The 25,491-nt window shown below is 38.4% G+C and overlaps 1 protein-coding gene across 33 annotated transcripts in view; it reads left to right on the top strand.

Moving 5' to 3' along the window:
- The window catches only part of SORBS2 (sorbin and SH3 domain containing 2), a 232,611-nt gene that overhangs the window by 132,842 nt on the left and 74,278 nt on the right, over positions 1-25,491 (top strand). For 19 of the 33 annotated variants that reach the window (XM_075091302.1, XM_075091300.1, XM_075091298.1 and 16 more), the window contains 4 exons: positions 14,300-14,349; positions 21,966-22,058; positions 23,553-23,579; positions 25,160-25,284. In XM_075091302.1, the coding sequence (XP_074947403.1) occupies positions 14,340-14,349; positions 21,966-22,058; positions 23,553-23,579; positions 25,160-25,284 (255 nt within the window). In that variant the 5' untranslated portion in view covers positions 14,300-14,339. The remainder of the gene's footprint in view (positions 1-14,299; positions 14,350-21,965; positions 22,059-23,552; positions 23,580-25,159; positions 25,285-25,491) is intronic. The other 14 variants (XM_075091289.1, XM_075091308.1, XM_075091306.1 and 11 more) reach the window with 2 other exon arrangements.

Here is a 25,491-nt window from a genome sequence, read left to right as displayed (position 1 = left end):
GGTTTAGTATTTTACCTCATCAATAAGAATATATTATCTGTAATTCCTGATAAGAGGGGAAATCAATCCTCTGATGACCAAAGTTAAATCTGGTAATTGTAAATTTGGCTCTTACAGAACTGAATGCTACCTGCAGGCAGAAAATACAATCTTTATAAATTCTAATATATAGCAGTTATATGGATAACAATTTCTGTAGTAGAAACCATATACTGTATAGGTAATGGTTAGATGAACTCTTATCTAAAGCATTGTAATAGTAAAAATCTTGGGAAATATTAGTTTAAAAATGTTTATAACAAAGTTTTATTTCAATAATGTTGGCACAGTTTTTGCTTGTAGAATTTGCAGTGATTTTATCAACTCATTAATATCTTCTTAGCAGCTGATAGCTCTTATCAGCTGCTATCTCTTAGCAGCTGCTATTTATCCAGTCATCAAAAGGGTGAGCAGGTATAGTTAAAGAAATTTCAGCCATTTCCTTTGTATTTGATCAACAATTTTTAAAAAATCTGTAATTTACTGTTTTTCTTTGTTATTTTCTTGACCACCATTGCAAATATCTGGAACTCATACTGTCTGGTTAAACAGTCTCTCTTGGTTTAGATGATCTTTTGAAATCTCTGAACTTAACATTGCTTGCTATAGTATTTTTTACTGTGCCTTATTATATATGCTATCACACTACATAAAGACCACTAATCAAGGACTAGCATCCTATTACTCTACATGACATACAGAGACAGCTCTAAATTAGTCGTCTTTCCCAAGAATTTATAATGAAAAAGTAACAGATGAAGGCATGTTGTGGTTTAGCCCCAGTCAGCAACCAAGCACCATGCAGCCGCTCGCTCGCTCACTCCCCCCTGGTGGGACGGGGGAGAGAATCGGAAGAGTAAAAGTGAGGCAGCTCATGGTTTGAGATAAAGACAGTTTAATAGGTAAAGCAGAAACTACGTGTGGAAGCAAAGCAAAACAAGGAATTCATTCACTGCTTCCCAAGGGCAGGCAGGTGTTCAGCCATCTCCAGGAAGGCAGGGCTCCATCACACGTAATGGTTACTTGGGAAGACAAACGCCATTACTCCAAATGTCCCCCCTTCCTCCTTCTTCCCCCAGCTTTATATACTGAGCATGACGTCATATGGTATGGAATATCCCTCTGGTCAGTTGAGGTCAGCTGTCCCAGCTGTGCCCCCTCCCAGCTTCTTGTGCACCCGGCAGAGCACGGGGAGCTGAAAAAGTCCTTGACCAGTGTAAGCGCTACTTAGCAACAACTAAAACATCTTCACATTATCACCACTGTTCCCAGCAAAACTCCAAAACACAGCCCCATACTGGCTACTGCGAAGAAATTTAACTCTGTCCCAGCTGAAACCAGGACAAGGCAACAACCAAAATACAAGGAATCAATGTTGATTGGTATTAGTACAGAGCAGCCTCCAGCCACTGGGAATGGGCTACATCGTAGCAGAGACTGGGATCCCATCCTGGTATGTCTGTGGAAACAGCTGAGTGGAGATAGTCTTTCTCCAAAAGTGACAAAGGAAGGTAAGAGAAAATTAAATTCACAAAGGCAAAATGATCTGTCAAAAATTAATGGCAGAGCCAGGTGTGGATACCACACGTTAATGCCTTATTATAGGGGATAATCTGCTATACCATATGGCACCTGGCCTAAAGAAGTCTTGGTGCATGTAAGACTTCTTGAAAAAATAGTTCAGTTCTGTCCTTGAAATGCCACAGAAAAGTTAAAATGACAGGGAAATAATTAGAATTCATAAAAATAAACAGGTCCTGTTCGAATTCTTTGAGGTATATGAGTAAATTTGTTTGGCATGTGAAGCCATCAGAATGGCTGGAAGTTTTAAGAGGTTTAATAGTGCACCTGTTTCATGAAACTCCCTTCCCAAACAATCTCAACTTGCAGCAAATAGGAACATAAATATCCTTTGTTTTCATGATCCTTTTACTTTGTGGACTATTGGACAGTTCTGAGAAGATGAAACCTTTTTCCCATGAGCAGTTTTCAGCAACAGGATTTTCTAATCAGTCAAGGGCCTGATAGTCTCTCTCCTGCTGAACAGGCAGTTTTCATTTCCCTTTCAAAGCCTGGGTTTGGTTTTTTGGGTTGGTTTTATTTTTTCCTAAGGTCCTCAAGTTTTCCAGGTTATCTCAGTGATCCTGCTTCATGATCAGAACCAAGAATGCTAGAGTAGTCTACCTTTGGAATTAAAATTGCCATATAACTGACTATCAGTAATAGAAATCTCTCCAATATATTTCAATAAAATTCATTGACAATTTCAAGACAAATTTTATTAAGGGTTTATGGAAAAGAACTATTACATTTTTTATTTTATATTCTTAAGTGTGTTCTGAGTTGCTTTGTAGTTTGCCTTTGAGCCATTTGTCAGCCTCTCAGTTATCGGGCAGTATCATTCAGGTTTCTCATGTGCTTGCTTGTTCTCTTTCCAGCTGTTTCTGTCAAGTGTTTTAGGGGTTTTTTTCCAATATAAAAACTGTTCTCTTCCAACGTTTCTGTGAAGACTGAGCCTTGTGTATGTCTTCTCTCCTAACTGTTCCTACACCACTCTGCTTAACTGTCTTGAGTTTTAATGGTATACTGTTTGGCTTGCTTTAGGATCAGTAAAGGATGAGCTTAGTAGCAGAAATCTTCAGTGTGTTGGTGGACAATCCAGAATTGAGAGGGAGAGAGAAAGATAAGCATCCAATCTTTAGAAATTAACCAAACCTTTAGAACTTTTGAAATTCAGATAGCATGTATAGGTAGCTAGTATTAACAGTTCTTAATTAAGTGAGTTTAACTGCATTCCCAGTTATAATTGTTAGTAGTTCTTTCTTTGTCTATTTATACTAGGAAGAATTGTAGTTCTTTTTGTTAGATATAGCATTGAAGCGTGTTGGACTTCATTGGTGTGAAAACAGCTGGCAGTATAGTGCATGTACTAGTCTTGCAAATAGCAGAAGTTGCATTATTGTGATGCGTATTATATGGAGAAGAAAATTGGTGATTGTGCCCCTTGGGGAAGGGTAAAACATAGTATCAGCAAAACATGTAAATGCAAGCCTTCAAAGCTGATTATTCTCTTTTCCGTGTGTTGTATGTAAGGAGTTTTCCTTTGTTTTGAGAACACATAGTATTGCTTGTATATTGTATACACAAGTCTTATGAGGAGTGGCTGAGGGAACTGGGGCTGTTTAGTCTGGAGAAAAGGCGGTTGAGGGGAGACTCTATTGCCCTCTACACTACCTGAAAGGAGGTTGTAGTGAGGTGGGTGTTGGTCTCTTCTCCCAAGTAACTTGTGGTAGGACAAGAGGAAATGGCCTCAAGTTGTGTCAGGTGAGGTTTAGATTGGATATTAGGAAAAATTTCTTCACTGAAAGAGTGGTCAGACATTGGAACAGGCTGCCCAGCGAGGTGGTGGAGTCACCATCCCTGGAGGTGTTAAAAAAAACATGTAGATGTGGCACTTCAGGGCACAGTTTAGGAAGCCTGTTGGTGTTGGGTTGATGGTTGGACTTTGATGATCTTAGAGATCTTTTCCAACCTGAATGATTCTATGTTTCTGTGAAGCTTATAGAATTTCACTTGCTTTGAAGTCTCTAAATGTAGAGTCATTTAGGTATCGAGGTGTTGTAATCTTAACATTAACAGAAGCTGAAAGAATTTACGCTTCCAATAGGCAGCTGTGATCCTTGTTGAGTCTTTACAGTTTGTATTCAAGCAGTGCTGTTTAACTGTTCCTTGATCTTTCTGTCACTAAAGTCTGATATGAAGATTGAAAGACTACAAGTAGTTCCTTGAGCAGCAGAACTGAAGAAACCTTATGTCTATTCAGATTAATAGTCAATAAATCTTCTTTAGCTTTTGCTTCTCAGCTATGTTCCTTAATCTGAACTAAAATCTTCTGATCATGCCCCATTTTATTGTTCTTTGGTTCACATCAGTATGGGTTCACAAGAATAGACCTGGATACCCACCAACAGAGCTAAACTGGAAGGTGGGCTCAGGGAAAGTGCCCGACATTCTTCCTCTGCTGAGAGGCACCTGGTCTGCAGATCCAGAATCAAGCCCCTCTCTGGATGTCAAGCTTCAACACCTACTCTTTTGCTGTGGAAAATCACTCCTACTTGCTAATGTTGACACACCCTTTGAAACTGAATCACACAAAGGCTGTTCTGTGAGTTCAAACTGCGTTAGTCATCAGAGAATCTATGCAGAGCTTGACATGAATACTTTCATAATGGGAAAAGCTTGGGTCTACACCTTTTTAGACAGCAGAAATCTTTTGGTTATTTTTGTTGATTGCCTGGTGTCCTACAAGGCAAATTAAACTGGGGGGGCGAGTTTTGTGGCTGGGATCCTAAGGTGTGTACATTTATCCACACACAGCTCCTAACTCTTCCTATATCAATTCACTTATGACTAATAATGCTAGGGTACATTCCCCATTTGGCTTTGATAAGGACTGTATTCTCCATGGGAATTCCTCATGGAACTTGTAAGCCTCCAATATTATCAAGACCTCTGCATCTCTGTTAAACTTAGCCAAAATTGGCCAAAAGTTTTAACTATTTAGTAGGGGTAATGAAAGTTTCCCTGTGTGATCCCACCAAACTTTTATCTTAGGAAATAATAAGGATTAAAATATTCCAGTGAATATCATCTTAGTTTATCTTTTAAGTTATAGGTATTCTTTTTGTCTTTACTAGCATGTTACAAAAAGTTCAAACGCTGCTGCTTCAGTGTACTTCCTAAGAATATATTAAGGACCCTTATATCACCCCACCCACACATTGGTCTGACTTTTTAGATGTAACATTACCTAACTAGTTCAGGGAAGCATATTTTTATATTTAAGCCAAAAACAATGGAAGGAAACAGAAAAGGATTTTTCTTTCATGAATGAACACTATTCCCACTGATTCTATTGGGAGTGGTATTGACTCATGAAAAAAAAAACCTATTGGAAGGAATTCTTTGTAGGTGGAAATGTATGCATATTACATATTACATACCTAGTAGAAAGGAGCAGGAATGTATTGTTTGTCACACTGTATAAAACATGGAAAATTTGATAATCCTTGAAGTATTCAAGTGGCCAGTAGTTTGCAAAGACCTGGAAATGAGTCATGAAACTAAAACTTGCTTATGTTCCTAATGTCTTTGGTATGTACTGAAGGTTAATGAACCCAAATTTAACCCTGAAATGATGTATTTTAAACAGGAATATAGTTCTGATGATACTTGTGGTTCATGTCTTGAGAAAGATGGAGAAATAGTTGAATAATGCCTGTTCCATTTGGATCTCCTGGGAAATAAAAATGTGAGGTAAAATTTTAAAGAATGTCTAAAAGATTGACAGCAAGGTGAGTTCTGGATACCAATGCTAAATACTGTATTTACTAAAAGATAGCTACTTCATTGCAGTGAAATGATTGGCACTTCCTAATCAGGCTTCTTTTCTGTCGCTAGTTTCTACATTTCCAAAGAGGGATCTAGAAGGCTGGTGTTGTCCCTGTTCCACTAGGGAGAGAATTGGGCAGGTTGTGTATACCCGAGTACTAGGCTGGCGGGCATAATGAACACCATCTTCTGGGGTTCCATATGGTGAAATCTCTGCGCAAGCATCTGTGCCTGAGCGGAACTGCCTTGCTACCCATCCCAAAGTGAAGTAATATGTAAATGAACGCCACAGGCATCCATCTCCTGTATGGGCTCTGGCTACCTGACAGGGGCTCATTTGTGCATCTATAACATCTAAGTTTACTCAACAAGGGAACTTTCAGAAGGACTGAGGAGATACGTAATGCACTTCGGGCACTCTGTCTTGAAGGTTTTCCTAATTATGTCTGTGGTCTCTAATCTACTGCATATCTCCTTCAGTGATGTGCTCTTATACATTAATCTTAAATAATTTCCAGCCTACAGAATGAGTTAATTTGAACAAACGCAGTTCCTGTAAAACAACAGCAAAGGAAGAAGCCAAAAGTAGGGAACAAAAATAATCACCACTAAAGGCTAGAAATTTACAATTTTATTTTATTAAAAACAGTAGTAGGTACCTGGAGAAAAGGGCAAGAAATGTGAATTGCAGTCAGCAGTTACTGGGACTTTTTTTATTTATATTTAACCAATAAAAATAATGCAAAAAAAATCACAAACACCACAAGCATGACTGGAATTATTAATAAAAATTCCTCTAGTGGTAGAGCTTTAAGGAGATGCAGAATGTAAAAGCAGCAGTTTGTCCTCCTCCTTCCTTTTGCAGCTGTAAAAATAACCAGTAAAATGTACAGAATGTTGTCAGCTTGAACAACTTTCTTGGTGTCCTCTTGTATTTACATTTTAGGAAAACGTTCTGATACTGAAGTGTCTGAGAGGTATTTTGAGAAGACAGCAAGTACCTATTTAGGACTTAGTGCAGAAGTTTGACCTAAGTTTGTTTTCTGTACATAGCTAGTCAAAACAATACACATCTAGTAAAAATTATGCTACAAGAAGAGAAATTTTAAGCTTCAAGTTTTTTTTTTCTAGAGAGAAAGACTTTTAAGTTGATACTGATTTAAATAAGTGTTTGAACTTTTTCTACTGATGCTGTATGCAACAACAAAAGATTGCTTTAAGGAACCTTCAGTATAGAAACATGCAGTCTTTGCTTTTCTCTCCCATCAGTTATTTAGTTAATTTTCTCAGTTTCATGAAGAAATGGAGGGAAAGGAGGAGATAATACCAGTTTCTCTTAACCTTGCATTTATAATGTTCTCAGAGAAAGGATATTAAGAGAAGAGTCCATGGTCTGGAAAGAAGTTCCTTTGTCATCAGATTTATTCTTCTGCCTTCAGCCAGCCACATTTTTCACATACACCTGTCAAGTTCAGGCTCTTAAATTTGACTACAGCACTCCTGATAAGTGCTCCAGACCTTAATGACTGTCATGAATAGAAGCTACCTTACGATGTTCAACTTATTCAGGGTAAATGAAATGGTTAATAGTAGTTCTTGCACCAATGTTGTTCCTTTACTTCCTCCAGTTATGCCCAGTGCTTTGATGTGTTTCTAGCAAATGATCAGCCAGCGACTCCTGTGATGGATTCACCTGTACCTGTTGCTCTTTGAGCTCTTGCTCATGGGAACTAGAACCACTTGTGGTTTTTCAAGGCAAGCTCTACCCAGTGCCTTGAATAACAATGTTAGTATTGTATTTGCTAGGGGAAGTAGGCTTATATGTCTGATGTGTCGTAAGTTAGATATCCACCTAAGCTAGTAATACTGTAGGCAGTCGGAATATCTTAAAGTTTTTATTCCTAACTACAACTTGGCAAGCACAGCAAAAATCATAAATCCAACTTCCATGTCTGTTCTGCTGCCTTTCTACACTGCTTCAGAAATCACCCGTTTCCTACTAGAAGATCACTCATAACCAAAATTTCTTGACAGCTGTTGCAGAGTAACTACTCATCCCCTTCCTACCTCTGAAAGAATCTCTGCAAACACAGCTTTCCTCAGCTTCTCCCAGTCAGTTAAGGCAACTCATGTTACTTGCAGCCCAGATGTGTCTCCTAGTATTTTGTGTCTCCCCAGATGATCCAGTAAACAGAGCTTTTGTATGTACAGACCTCCCTGATCATGCACTTACTGCTGCTGACTACCATGCGACCTATCTATTGCATTCCAGTAGAAGTTTATGGCCATGTACAAATTATTCAGACATCCCAACTGTTTAGTGACCTGATCAGTATGTTTGCAGATGATGCGTAAGTAACATGGGTATGATGGCACTGCACTTAACATGAGGATGTCTTCACAACCCTGTAAGCAAAATTTAGAAGTTAAAATTACAGAAACCATGATGGCAGTTGTCTGCATGTGCGTTGTTCTTTGATTGTCTGCCTAAAAACACTTTAATTAGAGCTGGAGTATTCAGCTCCTTACAGGGTGAGGCAATGTGATCTGGGACAAACTGTATTTATGCTTACGTTTAACATTAAGCATAGAAATAGGTCCATGGGGCCTACATAAAGCATATGCTTAAGCATATGCTCAGCATATGCCCTGCTGGGTTAGATCTTTGTACAGGGTCTCTGCCATTTTGTTGTCTTGTTGTTGCATGTTAATGAAATTGAAACATGGTGGAACCTTCTTCAGTACAGTCTCAGTTTTTCATTATAAGCACTGTCTACCTATGCTCCATCAAACTTTTTTTTCATACGAACGATAGGTTTGCATATACACCTTCCTTCTGCTCAGCAGGAGAGTCTTCTGCTCCCAGGGAAGCTTCAGGACAGTGGTTTCTTTGTGAGAGTCTCTGTTGCCACAATCTAAACATTTTGCAGTCTGTCAAGCTCTCGTTGCGTTCTCATTGCCATAGTCATTCTGCTACAGCTCAACATCTGAAATAATTTATTTTCAAAACTGAAAGAAAACAGTCAGCTTCACTATTTTCGAGAACTAATGCTTCATACCTCTTTTCTTCCACTCCTTCACTGACTGTATGAGTTGGCATATAAAGTATATTGGTCTGTTGCAGAGATGAGAGCAGGAATGCTCTGCAGATTCTCAATGATTTGGGTTAAAAGAATTTACTACCACGTGCAAATTAGGATATAGAATCCTGCCTGGTAATAAGTATGTGTTTGTAATAAGTTTGTTTGCCATGTTTAAACTGACTGAACAAACAATCCTCGGAGTCAGTGATTTTACTGATTTGGCTCCTTAATTTTACAGATATTTTCTGAAGTAGATTACTGTCTCTAGCTCAAACTGTGAAACTGGCAAGCAACATTAATACAAGTCTGACACTTCTCATGGAAATCTGGAAAGCTTCTGTCCTCACAAAATATCTGGGCACTGGTGTCTACCTAAGACAATGAAAATCTATCATTTTCCAGCCAGATCACACACACATCTATCCTGCTGTTGATCCATCTGCACACTGTATTGTAAGCAAATTGCTCCTATCACTGAAGGTCCTTGCAGTAGAATTCATGACAAAGGATGATAACTATAAATAATATATACTAGAATTAACTTTAAAATTAATATAAATACTATATCAGAAAATTACATTTTAAACTGAATTTTTATAAAATCATCTGTGAAGTGACAAGGAATAAATAATAGGTAACTTAGAAATCGTTAAAATCATTAGTCCATTAACATTGTCTGGTTGATCTCTGTCATCTTATAAAAGTTGTCTTGAATATCTTGGGGGAAAATATTTAGTTGGTTCAAGTCAGTCTAACTCACAATTTACCCTACAGTACTCAGCAAAAAGTTTGCCTGTAATATAACCGTAGTGCCTGCTGTTGGTGGGGAAGGGAGGTTGTAATAATAAATATTTTCTTTTAGCCTCTTTCATACTCCATATTACATAAAATAAGTCAAAAATATTTTCAGACATAATCTCTGTGGAACTGCCAGCTTGTTTTGAAACAACAGTAGAGTGCATATGCTCTGATTCAAAACACACCAGACAAGGTAACTTGACCACCTTGTTTTTCAAGAGCCTTTCAAAACCTGTGTAAGCAACAGGCAAAGAGCATTCTGGAGTTTGCTGCTGGTTAGCTACACAACTAGCAAGCCTGGTATTTCACAGGGGTCTATTCTCCATGGCTTCAGAGCCAGAGACAGAAAGACCCTGAAAGTTTTCCATGAGCTTGGATGCCTTTGAGCTGACACTCCCGTGTGGCATTTAGGAATTTGCAATATATTAAGTTATTAATAAAGCTGTAAAAATAATTTTTGGAGTTTCTCTATGTGCTTCAAAAAAAAAAAACCCCACATCTCCTTTGCCTCCCAGTTCTTTCCAGAATTTTACATGGAAAGGATATTCTAACTTCTGATGGTCTTTATCCTTGGGTAGTTATGGATTATGGTTATTGAAAATTATGAACTTAATTCTTTGAATGAAGGGCAAGAGGAAATAGCATGTTACTACTCATTTAAGCTTTGATTCACAAAGCACTTGCTCACATTTAGCTGATGTTTGATTGGATGTTAGAGCTCCTACCATATAGCTGTAGGTGCTCTAACATTTGATCAATAATGGAATTGTATTGGGTTTGCGTGGCAAGGTTTTTGGTAGCGGGAGTGCTACAGGAGTGGCTTCTGTGAGAAGCTGCTGGAAACTTCCCCGTGTCCAAGATGGACCCACCACTGGCCAAGACTGAGCCCATCAGCAATGGTGGTAGCACCTTGCGGATAACATATTTAAGAAGGGGGGGGGGGGGAAGAAAGACTTGCACAGCTGCAGCTGAAGAAAGGAGTGAGAATATGTGAGATAAGGAACTCTGCAGACACCAAGGTCAGTGAAGAAGGAGGGGGAGGAGGTGCTCCAGATGCCAGAGCAGAGATTCCCCTGCAGCCTGTGGTGAAGACCAGGGTGAGGCAGGCTGTCCCCCTGCAGCCCATGGAGGACCCCACACTGGAGCAGGTGGATGCCTGAGGGAGGCTGTGACCCCATGGGAAGCCCTCACTGGAGCAGGCTCTTGGCAGGACCTGTGGCTCTGTGGAAAGAGAAGCCCATGCCGGACCAGGTTTGCTGGCAGGACTTATGACCCCATGGGGGACCCACAGTGGAGCAGCCTGCTCCTGAAGGACTGCACCCCGTGGAAGGGACCCTCACTGGAGCAGGGGATGAGTGTAAGGAGACCTCCACCCGACGGGGAAGGGGCAGCAGAGACAATGTCTGATGAACTGACCCAAACCCTCATTCCCCATCCCCCTGCGCTACTGGGGAGGAGGAGGTAGAGAAAATTGGGAGTAAAGTTAAGCCTGGGAAGAAGGGAGGGGTGAGGGGTAGGTGTGTTGAGATTGGTTTTATTTCTCATTACCCCACTCTGATTTGTTTGGTAATAAATTAAGCTAATTTCCCCAAGTTGAGTTTGTTTTGCCTGTGATAGTAACTGGTGAATGATTTCCCTGCTCTTATATCAATCCACAAGCTTTTTGTTAATTTTTCTCTCCCCTGTCCAGCTGAGGAGGAGGAGTGATAGAGTGGCTTGGTGGTACCTGGTATCCATCCAAGGTCAACCCACAACAGGAATTAAACCTCTAACAGTAAAGACACACATCTTGTATTCATGAATAAACCGAGGCGGGGAAACCTTTCTTGACTTCTCACTAACCCTTTTTATAGCTCCATATAAATGTGGAACAGAAGGGGTGACAGAATGGCTCCCTGCAGCACCCCCCACTTCATAACTTATCAGGAACAGAAGAAGCAATCACAGCTAGCTATCAGGGTCTCTTGGAGAAAATAGAGCAGCTGTCAATGAGATTCCCATAAGCCTTTTCAGTAGCTTCTCTCAGTGCAAAGTATTGCTAGGCTGGGGTAATCGTTGTAGTGTTATCAAGAAATATAGGGAGTTCTCAAGAGTTACCAAGAAATAACACAGCAATATATATTATGTATTTAGTGAAACTGTAGCAATGGTAACTGTGGTTGTATTCAACCCGACAGACCCGTTTTTTGTGCATTAGTGCAGTCATTCATTTCCTACTGAGCTACCTCTGCCAGATCAAGCCAACTAAGGAAGAATGCTATTAAGATTAATCCTGGATCTCCCTCTGCAAAAGTTAGGCACGCAACAGTGGTTAAACTTAGTGTTCTTTTACCTCAGCATCTAAGATCACGTGCGAGCTTAGTAGAAAACCTGCCTGATGCAGATGCCTGAACAGCAGTCTTTGATTTTGCAAACTCATGCATTCCAGTAGTGCATCGTTTCTACACAATAATTATGGGCGTTCCTTCCATCACAGCATTAGCTATCTGAGACTTGAGTATCTTAGCTGATCACTGGGCATCCTTTTTGGCAGTGAAGAGTGATGCTTCCAGTGGAACATTCATCTTGCTTCTGTCAGGGGTCTATATTAGAGCTACTTACAAACCCATTCACGAAGAACAATTTTTCGGAGGCAATGAAGTAGGAACAGAAGTACAAAGCAAAAAAAGGCCTTTGCTCCCAGCTTGTTCTTCAAATAAATATCTTAAAGACTGCTTGAAATAATGCTGAGTAAAATGCATTCAGGCATATGGCTGTTAAGTTCATTGGATTTGTTTGGATCCTACTGCCAGTATCATTAAGTATTTGAATACTACTTCAGCTCCTTAAAAGCAGAGAATTCCAAATAATTTTAGTATTAAATTCAAGGCCTACTGTTTGCATGAGTGCAACTTAAATTGCCTTATTTACATGCATACTTTTCAGGTACGCAAGACTAATTTGTTCTTCAGCAAAATGACATTAATGTGGAAACGTTAGTGACTAGAATGCAATCCCATACTGAGTGTCAGCGATGTAGCCTAAGCTGTTCAGATAGAAAAACTCTTAGGAGGACAAAACTGTAGTGCTAAAATTGTGTTGTCTGTTAAAACTTAGTAAGAGTTAAGCATGCTTTATGTAAATATATCAAAGCCACCTGCTAGAAATCATTCTGGCTCTGCAGTGTTCCATGTGTTCTGTACTTGTTGGATCTGAAAATAAATATCATGTTGCATTTCGTAGCTTGTGTGTGGTACCATCAGTGATTCAGTTCCAAGCTAAAAGAAGGCTTGGAAATGGTGTCTTCTCTAGCAGCCTGAAAACACTGTAGGAATTTGAGGCTTTAAGAATGTTCTGTAGCTGTTATAGAAATCCAAAATTTCAGTCAAAAACAGTTTAACAAAAAAGGAATAAAATAGAATTTGCCTTAATTTTAAAAAGATCTTTTAGACATTCTCAGAGCTAATTTGCTGATAGCTGCAGCATCGAAATAATCTAATAAAACTTTATTCACTGCCACATATCTATTTCCATAGGTCTCAAGAAGTTTAACATGTGTCTCTTTTGTCACAAAATTGACTGAATAATAGCAGCAAAGTTCAGATAGTTTCTGAAAAACAGGCATTTTTTTCAAGCAGTGGAGAATCCGGTCTCATTATGAATACAAGAGAGTACAGCAATATACATGTTACTTCAGAGGTACAGCTAATTCAGGGTTCCTGTTGAGTTGAGCTGGAATTCTGTTTTGATATTTTGTTTACTTGTATTACTTAGTATCTTGAGTCTTCCATTATAAAAATGGTCCCTCATGCATACCTTCCAACTTACTCCCATCATAGGCAGTTTATACTTTTAATTTATTTTTTTGAAGCTGTATTACATTAAAAATTTGGATTTTCCCCTTTGTTTTATCCTGAACTTGGTGTGGGAACAGTGCAGAGGGGGAATGACTTTTTTTTTAGCCCTCAGTATTTTGGTCTCCAGTGCATCTGCCTACTCAGTAAAGTAGATCATAGTGGGCAGCATATATATAATGATACAGCTGAGACTGGCCAGTATGCAGAATGCCATTGTAAACTTTTTCTACATTTATCTTTTTATGTCTAAAAGAGCATGAATAGAAGAGGTATTAAAGCTCCTGATCCTAAGATAAAGCTGTGACATAAACTGGCAGTAGATGGAAAATATTTCTAGTTTGTCCTGTGATGTACCATCAGTAGGTTAAAGTCACCTGTTAATGTAGGATGTCGTGCTTTTTCTACAGTTGTGTTTTGGTTTTGTGGGGTTTTACTATTTGTTTGTTCGTAAGTACTCTGTAGAGTTAGGATATCTAAATAGATTAAAGCTTTGTGTGCATTTTACATTGCTTTGGTGCAAATTATTACCTTAAAAAGCTCATTGATGTATAGTGACTTGATTCCCTTGACTCCATTAGGAGTTTTGAAATGGATTCCTGTGGATGCCAAGACACATGCCCTGCTTCTGTGCATAGCAGTGAGCAATATTAAAGTGTCAGTGTTGTCTGTAGAGACACAGTGAATCACTGGATGAAAACAGCCACAACTCCTGCTTATAGACAGTTGAAAAAGACATGGTAACTTTGGCTGTTTAGAAAATGTTTGGAGAGGCCTGCTCTTTATATTTTTCAGTTTGCACAAAAGAATGAATAAAGCTTATAAGCAGCCTTTAAAAATATTTCCCTATTCCTGTACAGGAGTAATTTTTAGTTGATAGTTTCAAGACCAGAAGTCAATCACTACATTTTTATCCCAGAGCAAATGTTTACAACAGAGATGCTAAAGATGTGAAAATAGAGTAGCTTATAATGGAAGCGACAGCTCATCTTTAACTTTGGAAGGACAAGCAGTACCAATTTAATTAAAGCTGTGTTAAAATAGGACTGTCATTTGTACGATAGTGATTCTCCACCCCTCCGAGAAGTCCGGCTGCCATTTTGTACCACACATTCTTGTCTTGTGCAAATTAATAGATCGTTTTATTTTCCGCAGGAAATCTGAAGACTTTTATAGCAAATCCTCCCGTGTCAAAATGAACACAGGTATGCTGCTTCTATGAGATTTTTCTTTACTTCAGTGTGTTGTTTAGTAAGCAGAGAAGGTCCCAAAATTTAAATAAATTTTCATGAATAAATTGTACTTTACTTGGTGCTGAACTCAAATTAAGCAAGATATTTTAATAGTATGTCTGCTTTTGTGCATTTGTGTTCCATATATAAAATCTACATACATGTTTTTCTATGTATGGATATATATGGATATGTGAAATATACAATGCATGTTTAGCTTTCTGTGCTTAAGTTATAAGTATCAGTTTTGTATGTGTATGTTTTATGTAAAAATATAAGGACGTAACAGCTATAGAAAAGTGGTGTTAAAGCATCTCATTTTCCTAAGAAAATGCACGTGCTTTAAAAATGCTTTTTCTTTCTCTACTGTCATTAAACTAAGGGGCATATAAATACTACCCTGAATTATTAGCTATGCTTGCAATGTCAGATGAGGATAACTATTTTGTACTTACAGGGATTTGTATTTTCTCTCAAGTTGCTGTGATAGATGCATTGACCAAATGAAGTACTCTATAGGAAGTTATCTTCATGATCTGTGACAACATACTGATATTTGCTTGTGAATCATTGAAGTCAATAGGTAGTGCTGCTGGTTTTGCTGGAAGTGGGAATAGGCTTCTCAAAAGCAAACTAGTGAAATCCCGGCCTCACACGTTAGGTGTAAATTTTCAGTTGCAGTCAGCTCTTTATACTCCATAGGTGAACTATCTGGTTTGCAGATTAACTGTGGCACAAGGATAGACATATCTATCCTTTCCAAACCAGCTGGTTTTATCATTGACCGTAGTGCAGCACCATGATAACTTGAAATATGCAAAATTTCTTATGTGGGACTTGAGGATCTGAACTACCTCTGAAGCCAGTTTGAGTGTTTCAGCAGCACTTTCTGTCAAAAGTGTTAGCTTTTCCATGGTAGAGGCTGCCATTATCTAGGCCACTGTATTAATAAGGATTCCTGCCTTCCCGTTGTCTCGGACAATGACTAGAACTCAGTAGGACCAGGTTCTTGAACAGGTTTTTAATACAAAGTTAAAATATATTGGCTCACTTGAAACTACTATATTTGCAAATATAATAAGCAGGAGGAATGAAATTTTTCAGTTGAGTTTGTGGGGTTTTTCCCAGAGTTTTGGTTGTTCTTAGTTACTTTATGGATGCTAACCACGGTGGTGTGTTTTCATTTGTGGAAATACTACTTGAAATTTGTCCTATCCTTTTGCATTTTTAGTGAAGACGTCTTTCCTAAACATGTCACTCTGTATAATTAAGGTAGTACTGAAATACTACTTGCTTCATAGAACTGTAATTTCAGAAGTAACTCAGCTAATCATCATAAATTTGACTGTGATTACATTGTGCATTGCAATCATATGAGTTAAAATCATATGATAGATGTCATTTTATAGCTTCTACTTTGAAAAATGTGGATAGCATCAGAGCAGTAAATTGCCAGTTTGTACTGCTGAAGCTCTGAAGTACGACTGTTCTACGCTGTACTAAGATTTTTCACGTAAGCTAGAAATTCTCAAGGGAAATAGACATAAAATGTAAGTAATCTATGTGGCTGAATGACTTCTGTTGGGTATTGGGAGTCTTCTGATCACACAGGAGCCTTGAGAACTGACTTAAAAGACCTGAACACACTGAAATCCTTTCCAGTTACCTAAGGATATCACGACTGTAAGCTGGACTTCAATCTTCTCTGCACTTCCACAGTGGAAACATTTTTCATCCTATGTATGCTTGATATTAATGTGCATGTTACCAGCTTCACTAAGGGGAGGTACTGAAAAAAAGTGGTATTTCCTATCAGTTCTATTGATATAGATTGTTTCCTGACTAATAAAAAAAAAAAAGAAAAAAAAAAAAGAAAACAAAATCCAGTGAGTAGGGTGTAAAAGTGAACATCTTTCACCTATCTGTTGATAAAGCATCACTTTACTAAGAAAGAGAATGACTGAGGTGGAAGCTGTTCTGTGTGGTGTTCTGGTTTAGTTGTTTCTGTTTTTTCTATTTTACACTATATTGTCTTTGAACATAAAATGCTGCAGGTTTGGGGTGGTTTTTTGGGTTTTTTTTTAATATTTCCTTGCTTTATAACAGGAATTTGTGCATGATGCAGTTGAAGATTGTCAGATGCTATTGATTTGCCACTAGTTTTTTTTTAAAATATGCATTTCATTAATTACTCATACAGATAAATGACCACTGTAGTTTGATGCCAGTAACTGCTGAAGTGGCAAAGCTAGTGTTTATGCAGCTTTAAAAAGAAAAAGTAAATCTACTGCTTAGGTTGGGCTCCTCTAATCCAGTGTTCCCTGTGGCTGCAGACTTGGCAGTCTGTCTCAGCGAACCCTGCAGAAAGATATTTTTGTCTACAGAGAAAATGTTTTGAAGAGGTTTTCAATACTCTACCATATATGGGAGGGATTTTTTAGCATTTTACGTTAATTCTGTACCACATGTTAGGAAGGAATATTCAACAGTGTAAGGCAATGAAGCATTTTGTGAGAGCAAAGAAACAGGCATAAGATATAGGGGAGGTTTTCAGAAGGACCAAAGGTGCTTTGCCTCATAGTTCCTTTTGGTGTCCAAATGCTGTCATAATTTAAAAATAGTAGTCTAATAGAATGTGTGCCTTTTTAAACCCAGACTAAGCAATCATCAACAGAATAATATCTTAAACTATATATAGGGGTTTTCATCAGCAAGTCTTCAACTACTTCACGGATTTGATGAACATTATGAACTTGGTGAGACATTTTGAGAAACTAAGTCACAGAAAACCTGATCTATCCATGATCACATCAGATTAAAACACAGGATAAATGGGCTTATTGTTGATACTGTGTATGTGCATGCATACTTAATGTTGGGGGAGAGCTAATTGCATTGAGGAATAATGAATGGCTACAAGTTAATATGCTAAAACAGATTCTTAGTGTCCATCCATAAATATTTTGGCTGGGTTTTACGCAGATAATTCTTGGTAAATGCCTCTAATTTTAAAATTATTAAACAAGTTAGCTGTTTGCGGTAGATGAAGCACAGAAAGGGCAGCCAAGAGTGAAAAAGTATGCAGTTCTGGAAGACTGCAAATATTTTGTGTTTGTTAAAATTATTAATGGAAGTCATCATGTGCACTAATAGCTTACATTTTGTCTGGGAGACAAGAATAGAAATTCTTGGATCCCTGCAGAGTTCCTGAATAGATTGTGAAGCCGCTTCTAGATCAGTAAAGCAAATTAGGTGGGCTTGAGTGTTTCAGGCATTCTACAAAAAAATTTACTTTGTCAACCATTATTTGTTCTAATTTAGCAGCATCAAAGTACAAACAGTAGGTTCACCTGTGTAGTCAGTGTTAGGTTATATGATAAAAGCTCGTCTGCATACCCGCAAAGGAGCTTGGAGAACCAGTGGTGGGAGGGGAAGCCCAAATAATAGCCTGCCCTACCAGGCTACTCCCAGGCCCATCTCCACAAGCCTAGAGGAGCACAAGTGCAGGCAGGAACCCAAATGAAGGACTCTCAAGGAACAAGGGGAGGCACAAGGGCCCCCTTTGTCCAGGCCCTTCACAGGACTGTCCCAGGAGACTGTCAGCCCTGGGGTCCAGGTGCAGAATGAATGGGAGACTCAGTGTCTGAGCCCAGTTGCTGGAAAGATCCACCTCGTACACGTGTGCGTATATATTCTCACTAGTGGATCTTCATCCTGCTCAGCCAGAGAGGGGAGGGGGATGAGGCCATTGCACCACCTGTGTTAGTGTGAGTGCTTTGAGTGTCTGTGATCTGTGTGGCCAGCCATGTACGTATGTGGTGCATACCTGTGCTCTTCCGCATGTGCCTGCTGGGAACACAGCTCCATGCTCACAACAGGTTGGACCTGGGGACATGGAGAGGCAGCAGCTTTGTCTGTCTTGGGCTGTTGGATCCAGCACTATGTATTTGCCTTGGAAGGTCAGAGTGCAAATAGGGAGTAAGAATTCCTGGTCTAAAGACTTCTAAGCTTGAATTCACTGTGCAAAGGGGAAAATGATACCGTGTTCACAAGTACAGTGGACAGAAAAATGATCAGCAAACATTATGTTTGGGTGCCATTTTTCTTTTCTTTGAGCTGTAAGGGCTTATTAAAAAGATCCTGCCCTCTAGCTGCTCCCTCTCACCTCTTCACAAGAGGTCACTATCCTTTCATCTTTGCAGACTTTTATGCCACTGCTTTTACTGACTGTCTCTGTGTGTGTGTGTGTGTGTGTTTGTTTTAAAAAAAAAGGTTGCTAAATGAAAGTGGTGGTGTTTTGAATTGGCTCCATTCTGCTTTGGAGCAGGACCTGACCAACAGACTATTTGTCAAATAGAGATACAGCTCACTTAGGGTGATGCTGTCTGTAGTGGGAGCAGTTGGGATTGTGGATTTACAGGGAAAGAGTTAAAGTACTTATTTGTGGAGAGAAACAGAATTAAGGGAGGGAGAGAGGAAGAAGGGAGGAAAGGTGAGGACTGGAGAAAGGTTGAAGACAAACATTGTAGGAGAGGAGCTGAACAGTGAGCTAACAAGGAAGAGAACATCCAGAGCCCCACCACAGAGAGCGTTAGGATACATACACAAATACACACATCCTCCTAGATGGAGGGCAAGCCACCACCTTGTCTGTCCTTTCCAGTTAGTGCGTGGCTCTCTTTTTCTCTTTTTAAAGGTAAGTCTGCAGTGTTGATCCTAGCATTGAGTTCATCCCTATACGGCCCCTGGTCTGCAAGATACTATCAGAAGCATGTCTCACCCAATGATCCTTACCTCCCTTTCTCCTTTGTTTTCTGCAGTACCTGCTAAGGATGCTTATTTATCTCCTGATTTGATCAGAGTATGTAGGGCTTGCAAAAGAATATCTACCCACCAACTGTGCTAAGTCCTGATGTGAGCTGGACTTGTATTTTAGGGAGCTGTTCTAATTCTATTATTGCCTGCAGTCCTTATCTGATTCAGGTCTCCTTTGCTTCAATGTTAAAATGATACCTAGGAAGACAGGACTCTCACTCCTGAAGAATTTGTCATGTCAAAAGAGAGAGAATTGTGTGTCTGTATATACATATTTGCAGACTTTTCGTTTTTTATATGTGCCTACATTTTGTATGAATTGTTTCACATATCCTCCTTTGTTCCTTGAGTAACAGCTGTGCAACTTCAATTGCTTATAGTTTGCAAGTGAAATAAGCAGATGATCATTCAGCCTCCCTGTTTTCAAAATCTCTGTTCTCTAGACTTTGAGCTTTTTGGTGTTATTTGGACTTCAAGAATCTGGGTGAATATAGGTATTTGCTGGAAATTTGATGGAGCTATGAAAAAGGAATACAGGCAGGAATAAGTCTCTTGAAGTTCAACTGTGTAAGGTCATGCAGATAAGGGAAGCAGTTTGAAAACTCTCTCTTTTGTGGCAGCATGCAGGTTCTTCTGACCCTTATTCAGATATGATGCCCTTGACTTAATGGGAGCCTGGCCTGAACAAAGATGGGAAGATGGAGTCCATCATGCATAAATACTTGCTTGCCCACACACATCCATATTTTATTAGAAATTTTGCATAACTCAGTATGGTATATTTGTGCAGTTGTCTTTACTGAGTGCTAATTGACTCATCATTTTGTACAGACACTGAGAATGTTATTGCAGGTACAGACTTGCGTATGGGCTTCTATATATAGGGGTAAATGTACGCATGTATGTATATAGTCAGCTATAACATCTGTTTTAGCTATCTTGTATGAAGCCATGTCAAACACTTTGCTAGATAGTGGGTCCACTAAGTATAAAACTGACTCAGTTCAGTTACATTAATAATTAATTTGAAGCAGAATTTCTTGTGAAAAAAAAAAACACCAAACAGTTTTCTCATTGTCCCCCTTTCTTCCCACTTCAATGTCCCTACCCTGAAATTCAGGAAGGTAGCTCCTGAAAAAATACAAATAAAGCACTGCTTTGTTTGGATAAAAGACGTGATGGTGTAATTGTCTGCCTGTTAGCTTGTAGTAAATAAAGTATGCTGTCAAAGTCTGCCAATATTCAGGTAAGATATCAACAATATCAACACATCATTAAATCTCCTTGGAATTACTTCTGGTGTATGTCGGTGGGGGAGGGAACATAAGAATGGAAAATGTGATTTTAATTACCATTGCTATTCTATATTGACATAAGCAAACTAAAATAAATGTGCAGATTTGATAGCCATGGTCTTTGTTTCACATGTACAACACTAATTATTAACTGTGCATAATGTATTGCTTTTGACTATTGCTGACTTAAATCATTTGGCCTTTTGCCTTGAGACTTGTAATTGGCAATGAGTCTTTGGAACTGCTTACACCTGGGGCAGTGGCTCTGATGTTTGCCAAGGTTAACTACTTAATGCATATCCTGCAAGACCAGAGGGCTCTTCTATTTTGGGGGAATATTAGAATGAGCAAAGAAATACCAGGAGATCACTGCTTTTGCAGACGTGGGTTAAAGATGTCTCTGTGGCTCAAATTACTGCTGTCACAGGACATTCCTTCTACTAATAAGTTGCAGGTCTTCCTTAAGCATAATTTTATAAAACTCTCTGTCATAGGACACAGATACAAAAACCGTTAGGGCCTCTATCGTAGTTGTGATTTTTCTTGACTTCAGTGGGTCCCTGTATGAAATTCCAGTCATATCAAATATGAAAATTAAAATATATTGAAGAACAGAAAAATATTCTGGTTAAATATAATCAGAAAGGATATTTATTAACTTGCTTTTACAACTATAATAGAGTTGCTAAAAAGCTAAGTTGTGGGAAAACTACCTTCTAATAATAACAAAGTATTTATAAAACAGAATTACACCTCCAAGTGAGACAGGAGCAGAGAGTAAAGAAAGGAAGGAGTCATGCAGCATTCAGAAGAAAGGTTTTTTCCATTCCTCGTTGTTCAGAGCAATTTTAGATTTCTAATCATTCCCTTGGGATGTTATTGGGTTCCAGACTTACATTTTTTTTTTTAATCTTCCATTAGATAAAAAAGAAGGGGGAGGGAGAACAAGGATGTTCCAACAAAACAACAAAAAAATTATGCCATCCTTAGTAATTTTCTTCCATGAGTTTAAAAGATCCAAAAGGCTGAATAAAAGCACTTTGTCAGCTGATCAAACATAAGCTTAGTTTATGAATGGTGTCTTTCTAATGCATACAATGAAATTATTTTACAGTGCAGATTATTGATTAATATTACTCTGGAATGCCTAATCCTTCATCTTGATTACTTGTTTGGTTTTACTAATTAGCTATGATTAAGCAGTCTTTCAGGTAACAGAATGTATGTCTTTCCCTAGTGGATTAAGTATTAAATACTGATTTCTTTACTTATTTTCTGTGAGGTTTATTGTTGTTTAAAGCTTGTGAAATTTTATGTATTCTGCTAATCTGCAAAACTTGCAAATTTACACATTCCTGCAGCAGTTCCCTAACTGCATGCTTATTTTCATGTATCTTTGGCGTATCTCACACAGTGATGTGTTGCATGTGCTTGCTCCCTTTGTCTGGGGCTGCTGTCTGTATTGTTTTGTGCTTCCAGATAGCGGTGGGTGTGCTCGCAAACGTGCTGCAATGTCTGTCACATTAACAGCTGTGAAGAGAGTTCAGAGTTCTCCAAACCTATTGGCCTCAGGTATAACCGCTAACCAGTGAGATACTACTCCTGAATGGCTCTTCTATAGTGTTATGCTTTCCTGCAATATTATTCTGCAAGGAGGAGAAGGGTAACCGTATTTTCTATTCCACTGACAGGTCTGTTACTTCTATAATGCTCTTGCCTGCAATTCTCTCTGCCTATACTTAGTAGCTATTAATGAAAAAAAAAATTAGAAAGACTTAGGAAAAAAAATCTGTTATTTAGAAATTACTTTTGCCTTTGATACATATTTTGGGTCTCATGTCCCCTGTTGGGTTTTTTTTTTTTCAAGATAACATAGCATGAAAAGTAGGTTTTGTTTATTACAAACTTTGTTTATTGCAACTTGCTTTAAAAATTGTGCTCAAAGGAAAAGAATCTAAATACTGTTGTCAAATGATCATCAGAAGCCAGGTTAACTTTAAAAAAACCATTTATCAAGCATGTTTTCCTAAAAATGTTGAAAGCAACGAAAACATGCAGAGTATTCAGTAGACCGGCAGAACTGCTTCTTAGCAATACTCATGTCTGGTTTTGCAAAATTAAATCTTAATGGGTATCAGCTGCCCAGGTTCACGGTGAATTCAGTAGTTGTAGGAATAAATCAGTAAAGAATCTTGAGTGGTGTAGACTACTTTACACCAATCTGAGCATGCAGTGTTCACACCAAACAAGTATAATACAGGAAGCTGAATAAAGAATGAGCCAGAAAATAATTGCAAGATGAAGTCTTTGTTTTGTAGATCTTTTCAAATATAAGACTAATCCCCAGGAATAAGAACTGTTAGAAATTATGAAGCAAATTAAAAATTCGGTTGCTACTCTTTGTGAGGATAGTAGAAGGGTTATTTGGATTCCTGCATGTATGTAAATTTAAGAAAATGCTGGGTTCTTATTTCTTAGCAACCCTTCTAACAAACTGATATAATTTCAGTATGAAGTACAAGCTTCTTAATGTCTTGCTTTGTTGCATTTTAATGATAAGGAATGCTCTTAGTACTATAATTATTGTACATTAAAAATAAATAGTTTTAATTTGTTTAGAGAGGTCATAATTTTAGTTTCTTTAGGAGAAAAAACACTAATATATCTACAAGTATTCCAAAAAACCACCAGAATTTCTAATTTGTTCTGTGCTGGCAGTATCTATGTATCAGTTTCTGTGTTTTGCTTTGAAGTGATGAAGAAAGCATCACACATTCTGGTGTGAAGGGGGAGAGAAAATCCTGACAGCATCTGTAGGCATCTTTCTTGGTTCTGAATTAAACCTTACCAGCTCATCTAAAGGAATATTTCTTTTGATATCTAGATTTTTGGATGGTAGTATATCACAGTATTTACTGGGGGGGCTAATACTTGTGGTCTAATATTCTGAGGTGTGTGTAGGAAACGGGAGGCAATTAGGTAACAGAACAAAAAGACATATTTTTCAAGTTGTGTCATAATGTTTTTATTTCTAACACAAATTAACATTGGTTGTCTCTTTTTCAGGGTCTGATTCTCAGTCTCCAGATTCAGGTAAATAAAATACTGTGTTATTTATGCATCAGCATAATATCATGTAACTGGATGAATTATAATAATCTTCCATTTATTTGATTTCATTATATTCATTATGATTCCATACATCTTTCTTTATGGAAAGCACCACTGAAATTGTAATAGTAATTGCAAGTGGTTAAGACCCTCAAATTCAGGTCTCATTTGAAAGCAGTATTTCCTATAACACAGTATATGTTTTCAGAAAATTAATTGTGTGGGAGAAAACAGACTGCTAATTTTCCACCTTTAGCTTTAGTGGCACTTGCTGTTTCATTTTTAGTCTCTTTCTTAGGATTGCAAGTTCTGCCCACGCCACGTAGCAGCCTGCTCACATAATGTGTTACTTTTTCCAGCCTTTTACAATATTTTGTCTTCAAATCTGTAACTTGTTGAGGCAGGATAGTATCTCCCTCTATGTTTGGACAATGCCTTGAGGGCTTTTCAGCTCTGAGGATAGAGACAAGACATGGCTGGTTGGTTGGAAAATCAGGGTGACATTCAGATTTGGAAATAAGATGTAATATTGGAACAACTAATCAGGTATTGTGGTGAAATTTGGTGAAACTGCTATGACCAACTGAATTTGTGAGCTGGGACTGGTGTTGATAAAGATTAACTTAGCTCACTTTACCCTAACAAAACTATGGCATATATCTGTCTCAGAACAAAAGCCCCAGCAGTGATAGTCTGCTTTGCTAACGGCCTGTGAAGGACTGCTTAGTGTTGCCAAATTTAAGTGAAACTAGGGGAGAGGTAATTCTGGCAGGGGGAGATCACTCTGATCTGTCAGATCCTATGTCTCATCAGTGTCACATCACCAACACTTCATGATCACATCAGTGTCAGACCACTGACTCAAAGACCACCCACTCAAGAAACCTGCCAACCCAAAAGGTTAAGAAAGGTAAAGGTCTCAAAAATCATAGTGGGCATGCATAGTCATTTACATGGTAGGCAAAGAATTTTAACCAATCATTTAACAGAAAAACAATGAATACATATTAGATTAATAATATCTTGTGTATAAATGTTAGCTTCTGCCAACTGTGTGCTGGTTTGTACCTTGCACCCATATCCATGCATTTATGTAATAAAAGAAAATACCTCGACTCTGTAAATTGGGCAACACACACTGGGTAATGGACCCAAGTTTTGGGGACAACAGGATGCTTTTCAAAATTCAGCGCAGCTGTAAATTCAAGAACCTGATCTGTGAAAGTACTTCAGCCTGCTTTATACAGCAGCTGAAGCACCAACATGTCAAAAGGATTCCCAAGGCTAAAATGCATAGTCTGCATGAGTGTCTGGGGAGATATCAAACTGCTTCCAGCAGTATTGTCAATGCTTGAGGTTTCTAGATTTTAAAGATAAATATTTTGTAAAATGGCAGCTTTAGCCCTGTTCTTACAACTTCCATGGTGATTACGGCAGTAATGTCAGTTGTGTAGTAGCTAAACTTTTCTAGATTTTAATAGGTGGATTACTATGATGACAGCAATATAGAGATCTACTAATCACAAAAAAAAATTGTTTGATTCTTTTTTTCCTCACAAAAGCTTGGAGATCTTACAATGATGGAAGTAGAGAGACACTGAATGGAGATGCTAGCAGTTCATCTCTTACAGCAAAAGGTTTTAGGAGCGTGCGGCCAAATCTACAGGATAAAAAATCACCAACTCAGGTAAAACTAACACAACAAGTTTCATGCTTTGGCATTTGTGTGTGTGTTATTCTTGGGGGATAGCATATATAGATGGGATACCTGTGTGGAACACTGTCGTGATGTCTTCCAGATAGTGCGAATCACCTGTTCATATGGGTCATTATAAATTGTTTTACTGCATAGATAAAGTATACTCCACAAAGGATGCACGCCTCCAGGTTAATT

The sequence above is a fragment of the Phalacrocorax aristotelis genome, chromosome 4 (assembly GCF_949628215.1).
Source record: "Phalacrocorax aristotelis chromosome 4, bGulAri2.1, whole genome shotgun sequence".
In the NCBI taxonomy this organism is placed as follows: Eukaryota; Metazoa; Chordata; class Aves; order Suliformes; family Phalacrocoracidae; genus Phalacrocorax; species Phalacrocorax aristotelis.
This window is presented reverse-complemented; position numbering and strand designations above follow the sequence as displayed.